Source organism: Schistocerca serialis, chromosome 7, assembly GCF_023864345.2.
Source record: "Schistocerca serialis cubense isolate TAMUIC-IGC-003099 chromosome 7, iqSchSeri2.2, whole genome shotgun sequence".
Classification (NCBI taxonomy): Eukaryota; Metazoa; Arthropoda; class Insecta; order Orthoptera; family Acrididae; genus Schistocerca; species Schistocerca serialis.
Genome location: NC_064644.1, coordinates 605,072,015 through 605,093,421, shown reverse-complemented (window position 1 = coordinate 605,093,421; position 21,407 = coordinate 605,072,015). Strand labels below are relative to the sequence as shown.

The 21,407-nt window shown below is 41.3% G+C and overlaps 1 protein-coding gene across 1 annotated transcript in view; it reads right to left on the bottom strand.

The window, feature by feature from the left end:
* The window catches only part of LOC126412131 (fibrillin-2-like), a 675,186-nt gene that overhangs the window by 321,276 nt on the left and 332,503 nt on the right, over positions 1 to 21,407 (bottom strand). Inside the window, exons 12-13 of the mRNA XM_050081574.1 lie at positions 8,117 to 8,236; positions 6,276 to 6,398 (exon numbers count right to left, since the gene is read on the bottom strand). Coding sequence (XP_049937531.1) covers positions 6,276 to 6,398; positions 8,117 to 8,236 — 243 coding nt within the window. The remainder of the gene's footprint in view (positions 1 to 6,275; positions 6,399 to 8,116; positions 8,237 to 21,407) is intronic.

Here is a 21,407-nt window from a genome sequence, read left to right as displayed (position 1 = left end):
ATGGTCAGCCATGGCTGATTTGGAGGTCTGGTGTAGTTTAGTATAGCGTTTATGTTCACAGTACCTCTCTTCTACCATGTGAATGGTTTTCCCAATGTATGTTTTGCTGCACTAACAGGGAATTTGGTAAACATCTGGTTTGCAGAGGCCTAGATCTTCCTAGCAGAGTTAAGTTTTCACAGGAGGTTGAAAAACACATTTTACACTGTGCCACTCTAGGATTCTGCTGATTTCTCTGAATGTATTTCTGGAAAACAGTATGCACACCAGTGATTTGTATTTTGTTTTCTGCTGTTGCCTTGGGACAGTATGTTTGAATGTATCTCTTATCTGCTTGTTGCTGTACTCATTTGTTCAAATGTCATCTGGAGGTGCTTCAGCTCAGCTGGATGGCTACTTTTGTTGCAGATTGGTCATACAATGATATAGCAATGTCAGTGCTTGAGAAAGGATTCTACTTCGCCCTGACTCCAGCATCACTACTGATTGTGGACATCATAAGCAGTGTGGAACAGGCCATCTATGCTATATCAGCGGATTAGGCTGAAGAAATATGCTGTGAATCGTGTCATGTGCTCACCAGGACTGCACCATAGAGGGGTAACCTTTCAAATGTAGAGAGAGTTGCTATATGCAAGTTACAGAACGATCCTGAGCTGGTTGTCATGCCTCCTGACAAAGGGAACTCTACAGTATAGCTCCTACACTCAGAATATAAACAGAAAGTGTATGAACTTCTTGATGAAGTAGCGCACCGGATGACAGAAGTAGACCTGACAAGCCAGCCCCAGAGAAGAACCTAAGAACTTCTTTGAAGTACCTTACATGTGAAAACTGTCAAAAAACTTTGACCATGAGCTACTGCACCACCATGACTGTATGGGATGCCAAAGGCCCACAAAGAAAATATCTACCTGTGTCCAATAGTAAAATAGAAGCAGCAACATATGGGCTAGCTAAACACCTGACAGCTCTTCTGAATCCATCTGTGGGAAAATGCGACCATCACATTCACAATTCCACTCACTTTGTAAAATAGCTGCAAGAACTAAGCCTCCATGATTTTGACCTGTTGGTGAGTTTCAATGTAGTGTCCCTCTTCACTAGGGTACCACTGAAGGACTCCATGGAATTGCCAAGCAAGAAATTGCTTTGAGTTTGTACTTACTTCAATGTATTTCCTGTTCAATGGAAATTACTATGAACAGAGAGATTGTGTCACCAGTTGTGGTGAATTTATTCATGGAGAAGTTCGAGGAGAAGGCTCTGGAACAAGTTCAATAAAACCAACTTGTTTCTATTGCTACATACATAACATGCTTGTCATTTGGCCACATGAACAGGGCAACTTAAGTGAACTTCTACAACATCTCAACTCAATCCATCACAACATACAATTTATGATGGAGGTAGAACAGGATGGTACGCTTCCACTTCTTGACGTTTCAGTGAAATAGAAACCCGATGGCAAGCTGGGACACAGTGTGTATAGGAAGTCTATACATACTGATATGTATCTGCATGCCTCCAGAAGCCATCACAACTCGCAGCATGAAAGCATTTTATGCACCCTTGTTCATAGGAGCTGAGCTGAAGCACCCCAAGACAATATTCAGAAGAAATAGGTACAGCAATAAGCAGTTAAGACATGCATCAAGACAGACTGTTGCAAGGCAACACTAGGAAAAAGAAAAAGAATACAAATCACTGGCATGCATAAGTGCATACCGTTCGTCAGAGACACTTCCATAAAAATTGGCAGGATCCTAGAGTGACACAATGTAAAATTTCTATTTCAGCCTCTTGTGAAAACCTTGACTCTATTAGACTCAGTAAAGAATGATCTAGGCCTCAAAATCATGTGTTTACCAAATGCCCTGCTAGTGCAGCACACCATACATTAGTGGAACCATTTGCACAGTAGAAGAGAGGTGTCGTGAACAATGCCATACTGAACAACACCAGGCCACCAAATCAGCTGATGTTGACCATAGTATAAAAACTGGCCATACTAAGGATTACAAAAACACCAAAATACTTAGGCAATCCTCCTCCTCCTGATACTGAATAATTAAAGGGGCCATCAAAATCAGACTGTAAGATGGTCTAATTAATAAAGATAGTGACCTACAACTCAGTCAGGTGTAGAACCCAACACTGAACCTGAAAAGAAAGAGGTGTTCCCAGATGGTGGTGTCCTCGCCTGATGGTGGTAGTGCAGATACTGCAGACCAGAGCACGAGCCAAGCTTCCCCCACCACCGCCACCATCTGCCACGTCGACCACACGGACAGTTAGGTGGTGGAGGGGGTAATGACCAAAATATATAGGATGCCAATATGAGCAGCACAGTATTCAGGAAGGACCACCTGAAGATGGCAACATGTCTGTTTGCTGAAATGTTGTGGAGGAATTATGACATGACCAAGCAGCACATTTCTATAAGTAAGCAATATGCTGAGGAAACATCAAGTCGCAAAAATTGTGATGACTGGTGTCGCTGGAAAACTCATGCAATTGTTAGAAACAGATTTAAAAATTAGATAACAGTTTAAAGAAATTAAGTATCATAATGGAAAAGTACTGAAGAGGAGACTGTCAGGAATAAGAAGTATACATTTTGGTGTCCTCTGGGCTCCATTTTATCGCTACCATTCATGTGTTGTGTAAATGATTTTCCAAGTCCTCTAGATAATAAGTATTTTACCGTTATGCATTCCGATGACACGTCTAGTGTCTGTTGTATGGACACTACGCCCTGCCTTAGTAAGGAGACTCAAAACTTTATTGAAAAACCAAGAGCTCAGTTTGAAAGAGACAACTTAAAAAATTAGCACATGCACTTCAAACTGAGTGGTACAAATAGGAAAAATATTGTGAATAATAAAATTCTGTCAAAAATCTATTCAGAATGCAAAATTTTGGGTTTATATATAGATGATAGATATCATACACATTTTGCTTTATTTTAAAGCATCTTCATTAGCCAATGTAACAATATGGTTTCTCTTAGAATTCTGTTTGCTAGGACCATGAATAGTTCTCATGCTTTAACTTGCTGCTATTAAATAGTTTTTACTTATTATTATTTCTCGTGTTTTTTTCTTTTATTTGTTTCCTACTTAATTCTTTATGTCCTCTTACACTCATGTCCTAAATTGTTTGCATAGCACTTCACTGATATGAAATATATTTATGTTTTCATGTTTTGTAGGTACACTGCCATCCCATAATCTCATGTACTATGTTTTGATACTGCAGGACACAGTCATCTTTTGTTTTGTTTTGGTAATTTTGGGAGCATCTCTCTATTGCTTTTGTATGCCAGCAATGTTTATATTTTCCAACTGGTGCGTGTGTTTGAGGCTGAATCTGTCTATTTTCATGTCTGTATCTACTGTGGTAGGGTTGTGGTTTTCTTGCCGGAGGTGTTCTGCAAATGTTGAATGGCTGGTGCCATATTTCCATACTCTTTTATGTTGTTTATAACTTATATGAAACATTCTGCTGGTCTGTCCTAAGTAAAGAACATGACAACTCTTACATTAAGGGGTAAATACCAGATTTTTTATATATGTCAATGTATCCTCCTTCTTTACACATTTCTGAGTGATTACTTTGGTAAGATAATTTTATTCCTTGTTTCTTAAGGATTTTACCAACTCTGTGTGTCACTTGGTTCCTGTATGTAAGTGTGTACCAGATCGTGTGTTGAGTATCAGTGCAGTGTGTTGTTGCATAGTAATGGTATTGTTGATGGGTTGCAAAGAGAATATTAACCTACACAACTTGGAAAAAATTATCACTGTACCTTAATTTGGAAACTCTAAAGGCTGTATATACTAGATTAGCCAATCCTTTCTTGTCTTATGGACTACTACTAATATAGCACTTACATAAAAAGGGTTTTCATACTGTAGTAGAGAGCCTTGAGGATCATAGTTAAAATGAGGACGATCTGGTAAAAGTCTACTTGCTAGTTTCAACTGTGGGCAGTTTATGCCATGTATATGCTAGAAACCATTATGCTATTGACGATTACAAATAGAAACATGGAAATTCACACATATGATACAATGCAAAAAAATAATCCTAACAGTTTAACAGCAAAAAGCCCATACATCACAAGAGCTGCTTTTTATAATTTGTCACCAAAAGATCTTAAGATACTGACAAGAGATGCCTTTAAAAAGTGACTTACGCAGTGGCTTTCCCATAAGTGTCCATATAACTTAGATTAATATGAATAATAAGGTAAGCAATCCTAGAAATATATATAGTAGTAATGTGCATATAAAACTAACTGTTCACTACGGAATGAATTAATGTCCTACTGTCTGAATTATTTAACTGTGTAATTGTAGTATATTATAAAAATTACTGTAGCTTCATATATGTGTGTCTGAATGTTTTATAGCTCTACTACTCATAAACACACACACACACACACACACACACACACACACACACACACACACACACACACACACACACAATATAATAGAAAGAAACATTCCACATGGGAAAAATATATTAAATAATGCTGTGACTTACCAAATGGGAAAGCGCTGGTAGATAGACACAATAAAAAATACACAAACACACACACAAATATCAAGCTTTCACAACCCACAGTTGCCTCATCAGGAAAGAGGGAAGGAGAGGGAAAGACGAAAGGATGTGGGTTTTAAGGGAGAGGGTAATGAGTCATTCCAATCCCGGGAGCAGAAAGACTTACCTTAGGGGGAGAAAGGGACAGGTATACACTCGCACACACACACACACACACACACACACACACATATCCATTCGCACATATATAGACACAATCACACATATGTCTCATGTAACACGCCACAGAAACCACCAGCAAAACCTTAGCCTGTGTTCATAGTCAGCCACAGGATTTAGGTCTTGAAAAGGGTGGAAACTGAATGGGTGCCGGCAGACATCCCTCAAAATCTCCCAGACTAACTGATGAGTGACACCCATGTCGTGTCCAACTGCTTGAATACTTGTCGTAGGTGCTTCCTCAAAGTGCTCAAGAACATTCTCTTCAAATGCAGCATCCCGCTGTGTTCGAGGTCTTCCAGCATAAACATGATATCCCGCTAATGAGCCTGTTTCACCAAATCGCCGGTTAATTGCTGTAAACGTTTGCAGGTATGGGTAGCATTTTGCTGGGTACCATTCCTCATACAACCACTGAGCTTCATGCGCATTATCATCAACTAGTCCATAAACAAAACCCATATCTTGTTGTTCTTCAAACGAATACTGTACTACCATGCCTACTGTATGACTAAATCACAGGTGAAGTGTGTGTGTTCTGAAGCGAAGCTTTCATATGAATGCCTCTGACGTGAGTGGAGACAAACAGCAAGATCTATTCGACATGTGTGCATATCACATTCGGGCAGTGACGGGGCAAGGGACGTTTGCATGTGTGAACCGACAACCATAGTACTACAGGGCAATCCCATGACCAATCGGAGTGTGTGGCGCCAAGTTTCTGTAGTCTAAAAATTATGCGTTGTCGACCTACACAGCATTAGTAATTTTGGTAAAACAATGATGCTGTAACTTACCAAACGAGAAAGTGATGGTATGTTGATAGACACGATAAAAAACACACAAACACACACACAAATTTCAAGCTTTCGCAACCCAAGGTTGCTTCATCAGATGAAGCAACCTTGGGTTGTGAAAGCTTGATATTTGTGTGTGTGTTTGTGTGTTTTTTATCGTGTCTATCAACATACCATCGCTTTCTCGTTTGGTAAGTTACAGTATCTTTATTATTAATATATATTTTTCCCATGTGGAATGTTTCCCTCTATTTTATGTGTGTGTGTGGGGGGGGGGGGGCAGTGGTGGAGGGGGGGCTGTGTTTGGGTGTGGGTGTGAATGTTTTATAAATCTACCGTTCGTAAAAAATTTTAACTAATCATTCAGTATTCTCAATTATGTGTACATTCAAAACAATGATAAGATTTCAATTTTTACATATCATAAAATCAAATTACGACACTGTTTCTGCATAATTACACCAGTAATTTGGAATTAATAGAAGAACACCAAATCCACTTGTAAGTGGAGATATCTTGTAGTCAAGGACCAGCTGAAAACTTAGAAGACTGGATTTAAAAACAGCTCTCTGAAAGTATGGCAAATACACAATTATTCAAAACTGCTGTTGAAAACACATATCTGACAACAAGCAAAGAATTAAATACAACAGCAAATAATTACACATATTTGCAAAGCTCACTTACCAATACATGAATGTCCAGAAGGTGACAAGACATACCCCGGATAGCAGTCACATCGAAAGGAACCATCCATATTTGTGCACTTCCCATGTGCACACATACCTGTTTCTTCACATTCATTGTGATCTGAAATGAATAAACAAAAGCCACTAAATACCAGACAATGTTAGAAAAAATGCAATAAATCTTGAGAATATGAATAAAGATAACACATGATGTCATCATTTAAAAATATCTTTATTTCACTTCCCATTCCAATAGCAAAGTTAGGAAGTTATTATTGTTTTTATTTCAACACAGTAGCCATATTATTCAGACTACCACAGTAAGAGAGGGGCAGTGATAGAAATATAAGCAGAATCAGACTGCCACAGTAAGAGAGGGGCAGTGATGAAATATAAGCAGAATCACATCGAGACAAATTGATCTAATGCACTGGACACAATTTTCAAGCGGTGAATGAGAAACAACTACAACAGCAGCTGATAACCTGTCTCCCTCCCTCCCAAAAGAAAAACACATGGGCTAGCACATTTGCATCCCCACAGAGCACGAGAATAACTTTTGATTCCTGTATCATATCCTCACACACCCCTAAAAAGCTCCGATCATGCCCAGGAACCAGCAGCAAAGGAGCATCCCCCTCATCACCCGATATCCTCCTGCGCTGGAACAACAGAACCATATCCTTTGGTAGAGCTTCATTTACTTATCATCATGCCTGGAAATGAGGAACATCCTACTCACATTCCTTCTCACTCTTACAAAACTGTATTCTGCAGTCCAACCGATCCTAGACCATCCTTAATACACCTATTCCTAACCCCTTGTCACATTGTCAATACCTTGTCTAATACACCTACCTGGCACATCCTACTCAGTCCTATCATAGGCCTTGCTTATCCTGTCAGAGGCAGGGCAACTTGTGAAAGCAATTATGCCATATATGAGATCTGCTGTAATTTATTTTATCTGAGCATGACCACCAAACATTGTCTATCCAAATGAATGAGCACCACAAAACCATGGCTGAGAGCACAGAAAACACCCATTGAAAAACACAATGCTGAGCACAACATGCAGGATTTCAATAGCTACTTTGCAACTCGTGTCATGTAGATCCTTCTCCTCAATACCAGCTTTTTTGTACTATGTAGAAGGGAGTTGCTCTTGCAACATGTCCTTTTCTGGAGTAATCCCCTCGACCTGAGTCTCCAGTAGCCCTCTGCCCTAGATCCACCTCCATCCTACCGCACAACCCTGACTTGGTCATCCTGCACCCATGCCATCTTTTCCACAGTCTCCCTCTCCCTCTGTTCAATCATGCCCTCCTGATCCACTCCTCTACATCATTCTGCAAATGTGCATGACTTCCTCTGTATGTGGGCAGAGTGAACTCGCTGGTGTCACATCCCGTACCATGCACCTGCTACCTCTCTCTCCCCTAAGCATCAGCCACCCTTCTCCAAACCACTCTCCCAATGCCCACCTCCCATTCCACTCCTGACTGGTCGAGCCTCAGTGCTGGCGCAATCTGGTTGGCTGGGACAATGTGGCTGTACAGGTGTGTGTGTGTGTGTGTGTGTGTGTGTGTGTGTGTGTGTGAGGTTTCTTCACATTTACTTTGACTTCTGGCCACTTCTCACTCACTGTGGAAATAAATTACTTTTACTGGTTAAAGGATATGACTTTTTAAAATTGTATGTTAAGCTAAAGAAAAATTGTGATTTGTATTTTATTCGACCATCATGAAGCTAGTCTTGATTACAAATGAATGCTTGTAAGGTTACAAGTAATTATAGCTCTGCACTTGTTGTAATATGTCTATGATATGTTTCCAATACCTATACAGAATTTTCCATCTGATGACACATCAAATCCAGGAAGGCATTCACAAGTAAAGCTTCCAGGAGAGTTGATGCAGCGGCCTCCCTGACAGTAGCCTTCAGCGCACTCATCGATATCTGTTGAAGAAAAGATGAAGAAAATTACATTTTTCTTAATCACTGTTATTTTACACAGCTGTAACTTATATTTATTGTGACTGAAAACAAAGTATGTCTAGCCTGGTAACATAAAACTAAGTTCCTCTGACTACCAAGGAATGAAAGCTACAAATTTAATGATTCACGAAAGTACGAGGCCAACATTCCTCACTTGCGAAAAGTGGAACAAAATCAATATCGTGACTCATGAACTATTACAATCAAAGGCTCCTTCTCATATTAAGAAGAAAAAGAAAATAGTATGTGGCACACATTCACATCTGTACACCTGAGGCCACATTACAATGTGCACGGCAGCAGGAGGAGGGACTCTCAAAAATGGTTCAAATGGCTCTGAGCACTATGGGACTCAACTTCTGAGGTCATTAGTCCCCTAGAACTTAGAACTAGTTAAACCTAACTAACCTAAGGACATCACAAACATCCATGCCCGAGGCAGGATTCGAACCTGCGACCGTAGCGGTCTTGCGGTTCCAGACTGCAGCGCCTTTAACCGCACGGCCACTTCGGCCGGCTGCTACTCTCATTTCCTCCCTTTTGTTCCATTTGAAAATGGTGTGTAGGAATAATGAGTGCTAATAAGCCTTTCTATGAACTCATGCTTATCTCATTTTGCAGTCATAGTCATTTGTTGATGTATATGGGATGAAGTAATGTGTTACTTATCCCTGCGAGGCACAATGTTTCTCTCAAAGGGCTGGCCACCAGAGATAAATAATATGTCCTTGATGCTTTCATGCATGGTAATAAAACTTTTGATGAAAAAGGCTACTGTTCTCCGAATCTCTGCTACCTCCTCTATCAATCTCACCTGCTGAGAATACCAGATTGATGAATAGTACTCAAAAGTCATATGAAGGAGAGTTTTCTCAGTTACCTACTTTGTGAATGAATTATAGTTTTTTAAACAATGGAAAATCTGGGGTGGAATGTAACAATATAATGAAAAGGATAGTTGTTACTCACCATATAGCGAAGATGGTGAGTTGCACAAAGCCGCAACAAAAAGACTGTCAGAAAGTTAGCTTTTGACCAATAAGGCCTTTGTCAAAAGAACATACACACATGTACACACTCACGCAAATGCAACTCACACGCAAATGGCAACAGTTTCTGGCAGCTGGAAGCAGACTGTGAGCAGCAGGGCATTATGGGAGAGGCAACTAGGTGGGGGTAAGGAGGAGGCTGCGGTGGGAGGGGGAGGGGGAGAGTGGCATACGGATGGGGGACAGTAAAGTGCTGCTGGGAGCGTACAGGGATGAGATAGAGAGTGGAGCAGGTAGGTGCAGTTGGGATGTTAGACGGAGAGTGAGGGAGAGGGAGGGGGGAGGGTTAGGTTAGTGGAAAAGGAGAGAAGTAAAAAGACTCAGTGCATTGGTGAAATAGATGGCTGTGTAGTGCTGGAATGGCAACAGGGAAGTGGCTGATGGGTAAGGACACTGACACATGAAGGTTGAAACCAGGAAGGTTACGGGAATATAGGATATATTGCAAGGAGAGTTTCCACGTGCACAATTCAGAAAAGATGGTGTTGGTAAGATTCAGATGGCACAGGCTGTAAAGCAGTCATTGAAATGAAGGACATCGTGTTGAGCGACATGTTCAGCAACAGAGTGGCCCAGTTATTTCTTGGCCACAGTTTGTCGGTGCCCATTCATGATGACGGAGAACAGACAGCTTGTTGGTTGTCATGCCCACATAGAATGCAGCACAGTGGCACCAGCTTGGCTTGTAAATCATATGATTGGTTTCACAGGTAGCATTGCCTTTGACGGATAGGTGATGTCAGAAAGGGATGGTGGTGGGAGGATTTGTGGGACAGGTCTTGCATCTAAGTCTATTACAGGGCTATGAGTCATGATCCATGGGGTTGGGTGCAGGAGTGTGTAGGGTTGGATGAGGATATTGTGTAGGTTCAGTGGGTGGCAGAATACCACTGTGGGAGGAGTGTGGAAGATAGTGGATAGGACATTTCTCATTCCAGGGCATGACGAGAGGTAGTCGAAATTCTGATGGAGAATTAACTCAGTTGCTGCGAGGTACTGAATCACAAGGGGAATACTCCTCTGTGGCCAGATGGTGGGGCTTCGGGAGGTGTTGGGTGACTGGAAAGATAAGGCATAGGAGACCTGTTTTGTACAAGTTGGGAGGATTATTACGATCTGTGAAGGCCTCAGTGAGACCAACAGCATATTTCAAGAGGGACTGTTCGTCACTACAGATGCGACAGCCATGGGTGGCTAGGCTGTATGCAAGGGACTTCTTGGTATGGAAAGGGTGCCAGCTGTCAAAGGGCAGATATTGCTGGTGGTATGTTTGATATGGACAGAGGTACTGATATAGCCATCTTTGAAGTGGAGGTCAACATCGAGGAAGACAGCTTAATGGGTTGAGAAGACCAGGTGAAGTGAATGGAGGAGAAGGTGTTGAGGTTCTGGAGGATTGTGGACAGGGTGTCCTCACCCTCAATCCAGGACACAATGAAGTCATTAATGAATCTGAACCAGGTGAGGGGTTTGGGATTCTGGGTGTTTAGGAAGGATTCCTCTACATGGCACATGAATAGGTTGGCATAGGATGGTGCTATGTCAGTGCCCATAGCTGTACTCCAGATTTGTTCGTAGGTAATGCCTTCAAAGGAGTCGTAATTGTGGGTGAGGATATAATTGGTCATGACGAGTAAGAAGGAGATGGATGGTTTGCAATCCATTGAGTAGGATGGTAGTGTTCAATAGTGGTAAGGCCGTGGGCATAAAGATGTTAGTGTGAAGGGAGATGGTATCAATAGTGATGAGCAGGGCACCGTGTGGTGAAGGAACTGCAACTGCGGAGAGGTGCTAGTCTACAATAGCAGAGATTCTCTCAGAGGGGGGAAAGTAGCCGGCCATAATAGGGCGTCATGGGTGGTTGGGTTTATAGACTTCAAAAAGCATGTAGAAGGATGGAATCCGGAGAGAGGTTCTGTGATGGGCCTAAGGATTTGACGAGAGACTGGAGATCCTGCTGTACTTCTGGAAAGGGTGTGGCAGGGGTTTAGGTGGATGAACCTGACAGCTGGCAGAGTCCTTCTGCCAGGTAATCCTTGCAGTTCAAAACAACAGTGCTGGAGCCTTTGTCAGCAGGTAGGATTATAAGATCGGGATCAGTTTCTAGGTGGTGGGTTGCAGATCTTTCTGTGGATGTAAGGTTAGTTTGCATGGTGAGGGATCTGGGAATGACGGTGAGGCAAGGGTCACGTTAAGAAATTCTGGAAAGTTAACAGGGAATGATTTGAGGGCAGAGGGGGTGGATCACGGTTGGATAGTGGAGTGAACTGAGTCAGGCATATATCAGACTCAACCCAAGACTATTGTTGAACTCTGCCTGACTCAGTTCACTCCTCCATCTGACAGTGATCAGTTGTGCAACCAGTTCTAGAATATCACTCAAGTGTGTGGTACCCATACCAAATAGGACTAACAGGGCATATTGAAGGTATACAGAGAAGGGCAGTATGAATGGTCACACGTTTGTTTGATCCACGGCAGAGTGTCACAGAGATACTGAAGGAACTGAACTGGAAGACTCTTGAAGATAGAAGTAAACTATCCAGAGAAAATCTATTAACTAAGCTTACGAACTGTCTTTAAATGATGACTCTAGGAATATATTATGACCCACTATGTATCACTCACATAGCATTCGTGAGGATAAGATTAGAATAATTATTGCACACACACAGAGGCAGTCAAACAATCATTCTCCTTGCATTCCATATGTGAATAGAACGGGAGGAAACCCTAACTAGTACAATGGGACGCACGCTCTGCCATGCACCTCAAGGTGGTTTGCAGAGTATAGATGTAGATGTAGGTGTAGATACAGGTGTAGAGCCGTAATGAGTTGGAGCATGTTCACTGCTCAAGATATGTTAAGAAGTTTTTATGAAGTAACTGCATGAAGCTGTGTGTGTGCAATGTCACGGATTGCAAGAATTATTAGCAAGAGATGTAGTTAACTGAAGTGGGTTCACTGCTTAGAATGTTTAGGATTGGTAGTCATTGTTGATAAAGTGTTGTTCACGAGATTATAAAGTGGTAATACCATATTTAAACTTATCATTTAACGCTGTTGGAGTGTTTTGAAATATTTCATAAGTAATGTTAACAGTGCTGTGGGAGGATGTACAGCACTAAATAAATAGGCATTCCTTGAATCAAATTTAAATGTTCTTTACTGAAAAGCAGAACCTCATTTTCCTATAATTACAACAGTTACTGCACCACTTCATAAATCAAATCACGACCAATAATGATTTACTGCAATGACAGGAACATTCAACTTTAGATGCTGCCAGCTGAGATGCAAAACTCTACAGAAATTTTTACTATGTGTCTGATGCCATACACATCAAAATACAGCCCTAGCATGTATTGCTAGGCTGTTACCAGCAGCCACGGGAGCAAATAGAGCTGAGTCGTTGTAACCAGTTGGCACAGCCTGATGCAGTACACTTCCAAATGCAGCCCTCACATGTAGAGCTAGGCTGTTACCACCAACCACTGGAGCACAGCTAACAGAACTGAGATGTCGTAACAGATTGGTAACAGTACACAAACCAAATTCTTAGTATTTTGAGTGCAAAGTAGCATAAATTGAAATAATCGTATAAAATATTTTAATGCAAAACTGAGCATTACCCACTACTGTGTTTGTTTACTAACATTCTACTGCAGTGAGAAAACAGTGACAAATCTACATGACCCTTCGCCAATATGGTACTTTCCACATGTGAGTTAAACTTCATAACAAACTTCCCAAAAAATAACAACAAATACCAGGTCAAAATCTTTCGAAAATCCTAAAAGTGATATTTACAGCAATGCTGCTTATAAAATTTCAGAGCCAGTGACTCCTCCTCCTGACAGAAGAGTTAAAGGGGAAGGAAGAGGGGTGAAGAAAAAGGACTGCAGAGGTTTATGAAAAGGGGTACAGTTCAGAAAAGTCGCAAAGAACCCAAGGTCAGGGGAGACATACCAGATGTTATAAGAAGGAAAGACTGATTGTTGGGGGCTGCACCAAGCAAGATTTGAAAACCTGAGTGCTTAACGGTGGAAGACAAGGTAGTATGCAAGACAGAGATTACTACTAAAACATCATGCATGAGTTAATAAGAGTGAAAAGCTAAATGCATTGTATGCAATAGAGGAGGGAGGGAGGATGATGAAAAATAGACAGATCAGGAAATGACAGACGTAGGAAACTACAATGGAATGAAGAAAGGAGTAGGTACTGTGAATAAATGCTGAGATGGAAGGAATTAACGTAAATTAAGTCAAGGTGACATTGTAATTCTGTCAGAGACAGCAAAGGACTTGGAAGAACAGTTGAATGGAATGGACAGTGTCTTGAAAGGAGGATATAAGATGAACATCAACAAAAGCAGAACGAGGATAATGGAATGCAGTCAAATTAAGTCGGGTGATGCTGAGGGAATTAGATTAGGAAATGAGACACTTAAAGTAGTAAAAGAGTTTTGCTATTTAGGGAGTAAAATAACTGATGATGGTCGAAGTAGAGAGGATATAAAATGTAGACTGGCAATGGCAAGGAAAGCGTTTCTGAAGAAGAGAAATTTGTTAACATCGAGTATAGATTTAAGTGTCAGGAAGTCGTTTCTGAAAGTATTTGTATGGAGTGTAGCCATGTATGGAAGTGAAACATGGACGATAACTAGTTTGGACAAGAAGAGAATAGAAGCTATCGAAATCTGGTGCTACAGAAGAATGCTGAAGATAAGGTGGGTAGATCACGTAACTAATGAGGAGGTATTGAGTAGGATTGGGGAGAAGAGAAGTTTGTGGCATAACTTGACTAGAAGAAGGGATCGGTTGGTAGGACATGTTTTGAGGCATCAAGGGATCACAAATTTAGCACTGGAGGGCACCGTGGAGGGTAAAAATCGTAGAGGGAGACCAAGAGATGAATACACTAAGCAGATTCAGAAGGATGTAGGTTGCAGTAGGTACTGGGAGATGAAGAAGCTTGCATAGGATAGAGTAGCATGGAGAGCTGCATCAAACCAGTCTCAGGACTGAAGACCACAACAACAATAACAAGTCAAGGTGGGTGGCGAAAACCATTGAAATATTGCAGTGCTAGTTCCCACCTGTGGAGTTATGAGAGACTGGTGTCTGGGGGAAGAATCCAGATGGTGTATTTGTTTGGATGCAGACTCTCTACAGAAATACACCACCATTCTCACCTCAGCCTTCATTGGACATAATTACCCCAACAGCCTAGTTCAAAAGCTCATTTCCAGGGTCATCACACCCAATCCTGGTTCTACTAATCTTTCCAAAAAACACCTCTCCACAAACATACTCTCTACAGCAATACACCACCAGTCCCACCTCAGCCTTCACTGGACATAATTACCCCAACAGCCAACTTCAAAAGCTCATTTCCAGGGCCATCACATTCAATCCTGGTACTGCTGATCCTTCCAAAACACAGCCTTGGAGAACACCACTTGTCACTCAGTATTACCCTGGTCTTGAATGCATTAATTAACTATTGCAAAAAGGCCATGAGTTCCTAAAATGATGCCCTTTAATGAGATCCATTCTGTCTGAGATTTTGACCACCACACCTAGTATAGTTTTTCGTTGCCCTCCCAATCTCCGCAATGTCCTTGTCAGACCCTATGCTCCTTCTGCACCCATCTCCCTTCCCTATGGCTTGTACCCCTCTGATCGCTCCCACTGCAAGATTTGCCCTATGCACCCTCCTATTACCACCAGCTGTTACAGCCCTGTAACTGGAAAACATACTATCAAAGGAGAGCCATCCGTGAAACGACACGTCATATACCAGCTGCTACATAAACACTGTTTGGCCTCTTACATCCGGATGACTACCAGCCACACATCAGTCAGGATGATTGGGCATAGGCAGAGGGTATATACCAGCAACACACAATATCCTGCTGCAGAGCAAGCTCTACAACATGACAGTCACGACCTCGGTGTCTATTTCACCATACACATCTCTCCCAGAAACTAGTTTCTGAGAACTCCAAAGGTGGGAACTAGCACTACAACCTGTCCTCCATTCTCACCACCCACCTGTCCGTAATTTAAATTAATTGCTTCTGTCTCAGCATTTCTTCACAGTAACTACTCCTTTCTTCACTCCCTTTTATTTTTCTATCGCTGTCATTTCCTGACCTGTCTATTTTTTGCCGTTCCCCTTGCCACCTCTATTACATACAACGCACTTAGCTTTTCACTCTCATCAACTCATGCACAATGTTTTAGCAGTAATCTCTGTCTTGCACACTACCCTATCTTCTACCGATAAGCTCTCAGGTTTGCAAATCTCGTCCGGTGCAGTCCCCAACAACCAGTCTTTCCTCTTCATCCCAACCCGTAAGTCTTCCCTGACCTGGCGTTCTGGGTGACTTTTCTGGACGTACTCCTTTTCCTAAACTTCTCCAGTCCTTTTCCTTCATCACTCTTCCTTCCCCTTCAACTCTTTTGCCAGAAGAAGGGGCCACTAGCTCTGAAAGCATGTAAAAGTTAAACCTTTTTGTATGTGTGTTCTACTGTCACTGTTTGGTGAGTAGATTTCTTTAATCTATTCATTTACATTACATTGTCAATAATTGATTATTTTCGTTTATATACACACATCAAAAAAAGTTTTGCATCACCTCGGTTCCGAGAGTTCTGGAACCTGTACAGAAAATTGGAAAGAGATCAATATAAACATCATTTCTGCCCTTTTTATTGTTCATGAAAACCACACATTGCATGTTGTACCACAATACAGTGAGACCTTCAGAGGTGGTGGTCCAGATTGCTGCACACACCGGTACCTCTAATACCCAGTATTGCATTGCTGCGTACCTGTATTCGTTATGGCATACTATCCATAAGATCATCAAGGCACAATGGATCCAGATTGTCCCACTCCGTAAAGGCGATTTGGTGTAGATCCCTCAGAGTGGTTGGTGGGTCACATCGGCCATGAACAATCCTTTTCAATCTATCCCCAGCATGTTTGATAGGATTCATGTAGGGAGAACATGTCAGCCACTCTAGTTGAGTGATGTCGTTATCCTGAAGGAAGTCAATCACAAGATGTGCACAATGGGGGCACGAATTGACATCCATGAAGATGGATGCCTCGACAATATGCTGCCGATACGTTGCACTATCGGGTGGAGGATGGCATTCACATATCGTACAGCCATTGCGGCGCCTTCTATGACCACCAGCGGCATACGTCGGCCCCACATAATGCCACCCCAAAATGGCAGGGTACCTCCACATTGCTGCACTCACTAGACAGTGTGTCTAAGGCATTCAGCCTGACTGGGTTGCCTCCAAACGTGTTTCCGACAATTGTCTGGTCGAAGGCATATGCGACACTCATCGGAGAAGAGAACGTGATCGCAATCCTGAGCATTCCATTTGACATGTTGTTGGACCCATCTGTACCGCGCTGCATGGTGTCGTGGTTGCAAAGATGGACCTCACCATGGTTGAATTGTAGACAACATGAGCTGTGTACCTCCTTCCTGGTGGAATGACTGGAACTGATCGGCTGTCAGACCCCCTCCGTCTAACGAGTGCTGCTCATGCATGGTTGTTTACTGCTTTGGGTGGGTTTAGTGACATCTCTGAACAGTCAAAGGGACTGTGTCTGTGGTACAATATCCACAGTCAATGTCTGTCTTCAGGAGTTCTGGGAACGGGGGTGATGCAAAACTTTTAATAAAATGATTTGCTTGATGTTTTATGCATAAGCCGCTTTTGTAGACAACAAGGACAATAAAATTACAATACAACTAGCAACATTGGTATGTTTTGGATGAAATTAGACAGACTCTAATGATGATTTATGTATAATTATCAACACACTTCCATAGCTGTTACCCTTTCCTGTATGTCCGTTATCAATAAAGAAAAATAATCTAAATTTCAAATGTTCATCTTGTTTAAAATTGTTTTGTGTTTCTCCTGATCATACATTAGAGACTGTTGATCATCATGACCATTTTGCCTTTTAGTTAAAATTCACAGAATATATTGTTTTGATTCTAATGGCCGAAGATAAATTAGGATGTATAAAAATGAGACTATTATGGACATATGAAAAATTCTTGGTAAGTCTAGAAACTTTATGTCTTAGATTCAAACATCCACATTAACTATTAAGAATAGTAATGAATAGGTGAGCTTGGTGGCAAAAGTAATATTACACTGGTCACAGTCTACTGCCATCGTACACACAGGATACTGAAGTGTCAGGAGTAGATATTTCTTCCAAAGCCCTTATGCTCTGAATTGAAATGACAGTTTGACAGCTCAGTAAACAGTACCCTGAGCTTTTTGTGTGCCTTTCTATCACTCAGCACTTCATTGTTAAAGTGAGTAATGAGCTGTCTTGCAATTAATGTTTAGAAGAATATTTCATTCATAGAGTCTGGAATGTGAAATAAAACAGTGATGGATAGACCTAATACATTTGCCTCCATTCTGACTTCTCACTAACTTATCTCTGTAATGCTTGTGAATAGCTTCCCAACTTTTTTTTCTTTAGCAAACATGAAACTTTCAGTACACAATGTCCAGATTCAGATTCCTAGTATGAAGGTTTCTATTGGCCCTAATGCATACAGTCTCTTGTCTACCATCATTCATGTTTACGACAAGGCCCTACTAACATAAACTGTAGATCAAGTTAGAGAAGTACAATGAAGTACTTGATAAACTGCTATCTTCTAGAATAAAAATTTACTTTCGGAAAAATTAAGAACAAAAATTGTAAAAAATAGTTAGGAAACAATATTAGTAAATAGTAGGTATAGCAAGAAGGAGTAAAATTCAGATGAAATTCAGATTCAGGAAAAATACAGAGCTGGTGAGGAATTTGGGAAAAATGAAGTAGTAATAAAAGTTCAAATTTAGAAATAAATGGTTATGCCCTGTGTGAAGAACTGATTTGAGCAATCAAACAGTGGTGAGAGACAAATGGATAAAATATGACAGAGAAAATGTGTTAGACTGGTTCCAATAATGATATGGAGGTATCACAACTGTTAAGAGATTGAGCAATGACAATGCTGTGATCTGCAAATCATCGCAAGTGGCGCTGTGGGAAGACGTCATGCCATTGGAGAGCGCGTCACCTCACCTGTCAGTATCCAAAGGCCACTGGCTGACTATAACTGTGCACTCACAGCTCAGAGCATTCATTCTTTGATGTGCTTTCTTACATTGAACTTTCACTTTGCTGGCTGCTATCAGCTGCCTACATCCACTTTGACTCTGGACTATCTGTCGACTCTACTTTTGGCTGGCTCCCTTCTATTTATGTAACTCTGAACTCACATGAATTTATATTAACTGTGCGCATCTACTGTGTCAGTGTAGTTCTGTTCATAATAGCAGACTTCAACCGTGGCAACAAGTATTTTCAGACACACAGTGGATTTATATATCAAGCAATATGGCCTAAAAATTTATGAAGCAGTGGCTTCTACAACAGCAGGAACAGTAACAACAACTACCGGAACAACAGCAGCAACAATTGGCCTGACTACAACAGCATTTAACAGCTTTGTCTTATGGAGCCTCAGTCATCATTTCACTGCTTTCAAGATAACAGGTTCAGTTTGAAAATAATAATATTGCCTTTCATGGTATTTGCATAGTGTGTTGGTCCATAAGTTTTCTCCCATGACAAATCCTGATAGGCTGACTTTTGCTGAACTTAGTAAAATATTGTCACATTACTGCAGGTCTCAATCCTGAGTGACTTCCACTGCATTGGAATTTTACAGGCACTGTAAATGGCAGTCAGATTCCTATAAGGACTGGCTCACTGACCTTTAGGGCTTTAAGTGTCACCATGCTTTTGTGTGCTCAGAAGAAACATATCGCAAATTGTATGCCGACTCCATAATTTGGGACTTGCTCCCCCAATATTCACCTGTAACGAAGTGTGTGCTCAGGTTGTACAGCATTCAGACCCTTCTATAGATAAGGCACTTAAAATGGCTCTGGCTTTTGAATTCATATAGGAAACTGACAGTAGGTGGGAGTTTCAGTCAGCAGCGTCTACTGTTACAGGAAATCCAAAATGCGATCTGGCCAATCCAGTAAACATGCTATGCCATGTAGATGTTCTTTTCCTCAGCATAATCCTATTTCTGAGACTTTTCAGAGTTCTCTGTCCAAATGGAACTTCAATCAGTATATTCAGCCTCTTGTCCTCAATGTTACCACTGGCACCTTCACTCACACTGCCACATTGATCAGCTACCCGTTTTTTGTGCAGCATTTAAGTGTGTCAGTTGCCCACTACATGTCAGCATAGGCATAATTTTGAATCTAGTTCTACCATTTCCTCCTTTCATGGATTGTGTCGATATTCACCAAATGAAGCAGTGCAGCCTATTCAAACAGCTTGTCTGGAAACGGGTAAATCTGTCAAGTTGTTACTGACCCTACAAATGAATGGGTTTGACATTCCACACCACCAGTGCATTCTCTTCTATCATAAGTAGTACTACCATTGTTGTGTTATGTTCCCCTCTACTACAACCTTTTAATGGGAGAGTAACTGCATATAGTAACAATGACATACAGATAAATAGGGTTTTTGATATAGAAGCACCTTACAAAAATTTCCTAGGGAACTTTCATTTTTTGTCGTTACTTCCAATAATGTTGAGAACATACTTAGGTTAGATGCATTCAAACACTTTAGTTCCTCCCTTTTGGAAAATTTGTATTTGATGCCTAAGGATATTCCATTCCACAGCATTGAAGAATTAACTGTCTCATATTTCACTCCAGGCTCAGATCACGTTACAGACGTAGGAGTAAAAATTCATTTAAAACCTGGGTCCATGCCTTGCTTCTCAAAGGTGCGCCTTACCCTGCACATCCTATGAGGTATGGTCAAAGTAGAATTGGACAGGTTGGAGGACCTTGATGCGATTACCCAAGTCCTTCAGCCAATGGACTTCTCCCCTCATAAAGTAATGAAACCAGACAGATTTTCTGACCATGTGGCAATTTTAAGACCATTAATGTCCAGGAAATCAAAGATACTTTTCCAATTCTGTGCCCAGAGGAACTCATTTCCAAGTGGAAAAACGGTGACTTATACTAAGTTTCACTTGCTGGAAGCATACTTTCCAGTTACCGTTATACCTGAAACCTTACGGCTTTACAGTGATCAACAGCTTTTTTGGTCTCTATTGGCACAACCTTCTGCCTTTCGGTGTATCCAGCACACTGGTAGTACTGCATTGTTATGTAGAACAACTAATTCAGGACACTCCTTTGTCCTGCAGTTATTTGGATGATATCATAGGGACTGGGAGAATCCACCAGTGAGCACCTTCGGAACTTGCAATCTTTGTTTTCTCGATTAACCAGTGCAGGCATCAAATGTAACCTATGTAAGAGCAAATTTCTTCAACAGTCCATTGTACACCTAGTATTTATAATCTGTTCTACCAAGCAGCACATCTGTGCCATGGAGAACATGCCCAGGCCCCAGAGTCTCAAGGAACTGCAATCCTTTACAGAAAAATTAGGTACTGCGGCCTTTTTGTTCCCCCTATTGCAAAAATATCCTGCCAGCTCAATGCTGTCTCCAGAGTATGCCACAGCTTCTCTCATGCTTGAAAAAGTCCTCCAATTGAAGCCACGCCTCATCCCATTTTCATAAGGAACCCTCTTCTTCTTGCTATGGATGTCTGGAAGCAGGGGGCTGGGTGCAGTGCTGTCCCACAAGGAAGTTAGTGGCTCTGAACATCCTACTATGTTCATTTCCAAGACACTCAATGTTTCCCACTGTAACTACTGCCAGATTGGAAAAAAGGCATTCGCTATGGTTTACGTGGTTCATAGGTTTCATACCTATCTGTGTTGAGCCAAATGCTGAGAGGCCACAAGCCATTGATGGCAATGATAGAATTGTGTTCTAGCCTCCTGTACAGTATAGTACACAGACTGCAATGACGGTCATTGTTCTTATCGGCATATACCTATGACATCATATATAAGCCAACAAGTGACCACATCAATGCCAACATTTTGGATCAGCTTCCAGCTAGATTGTAGCC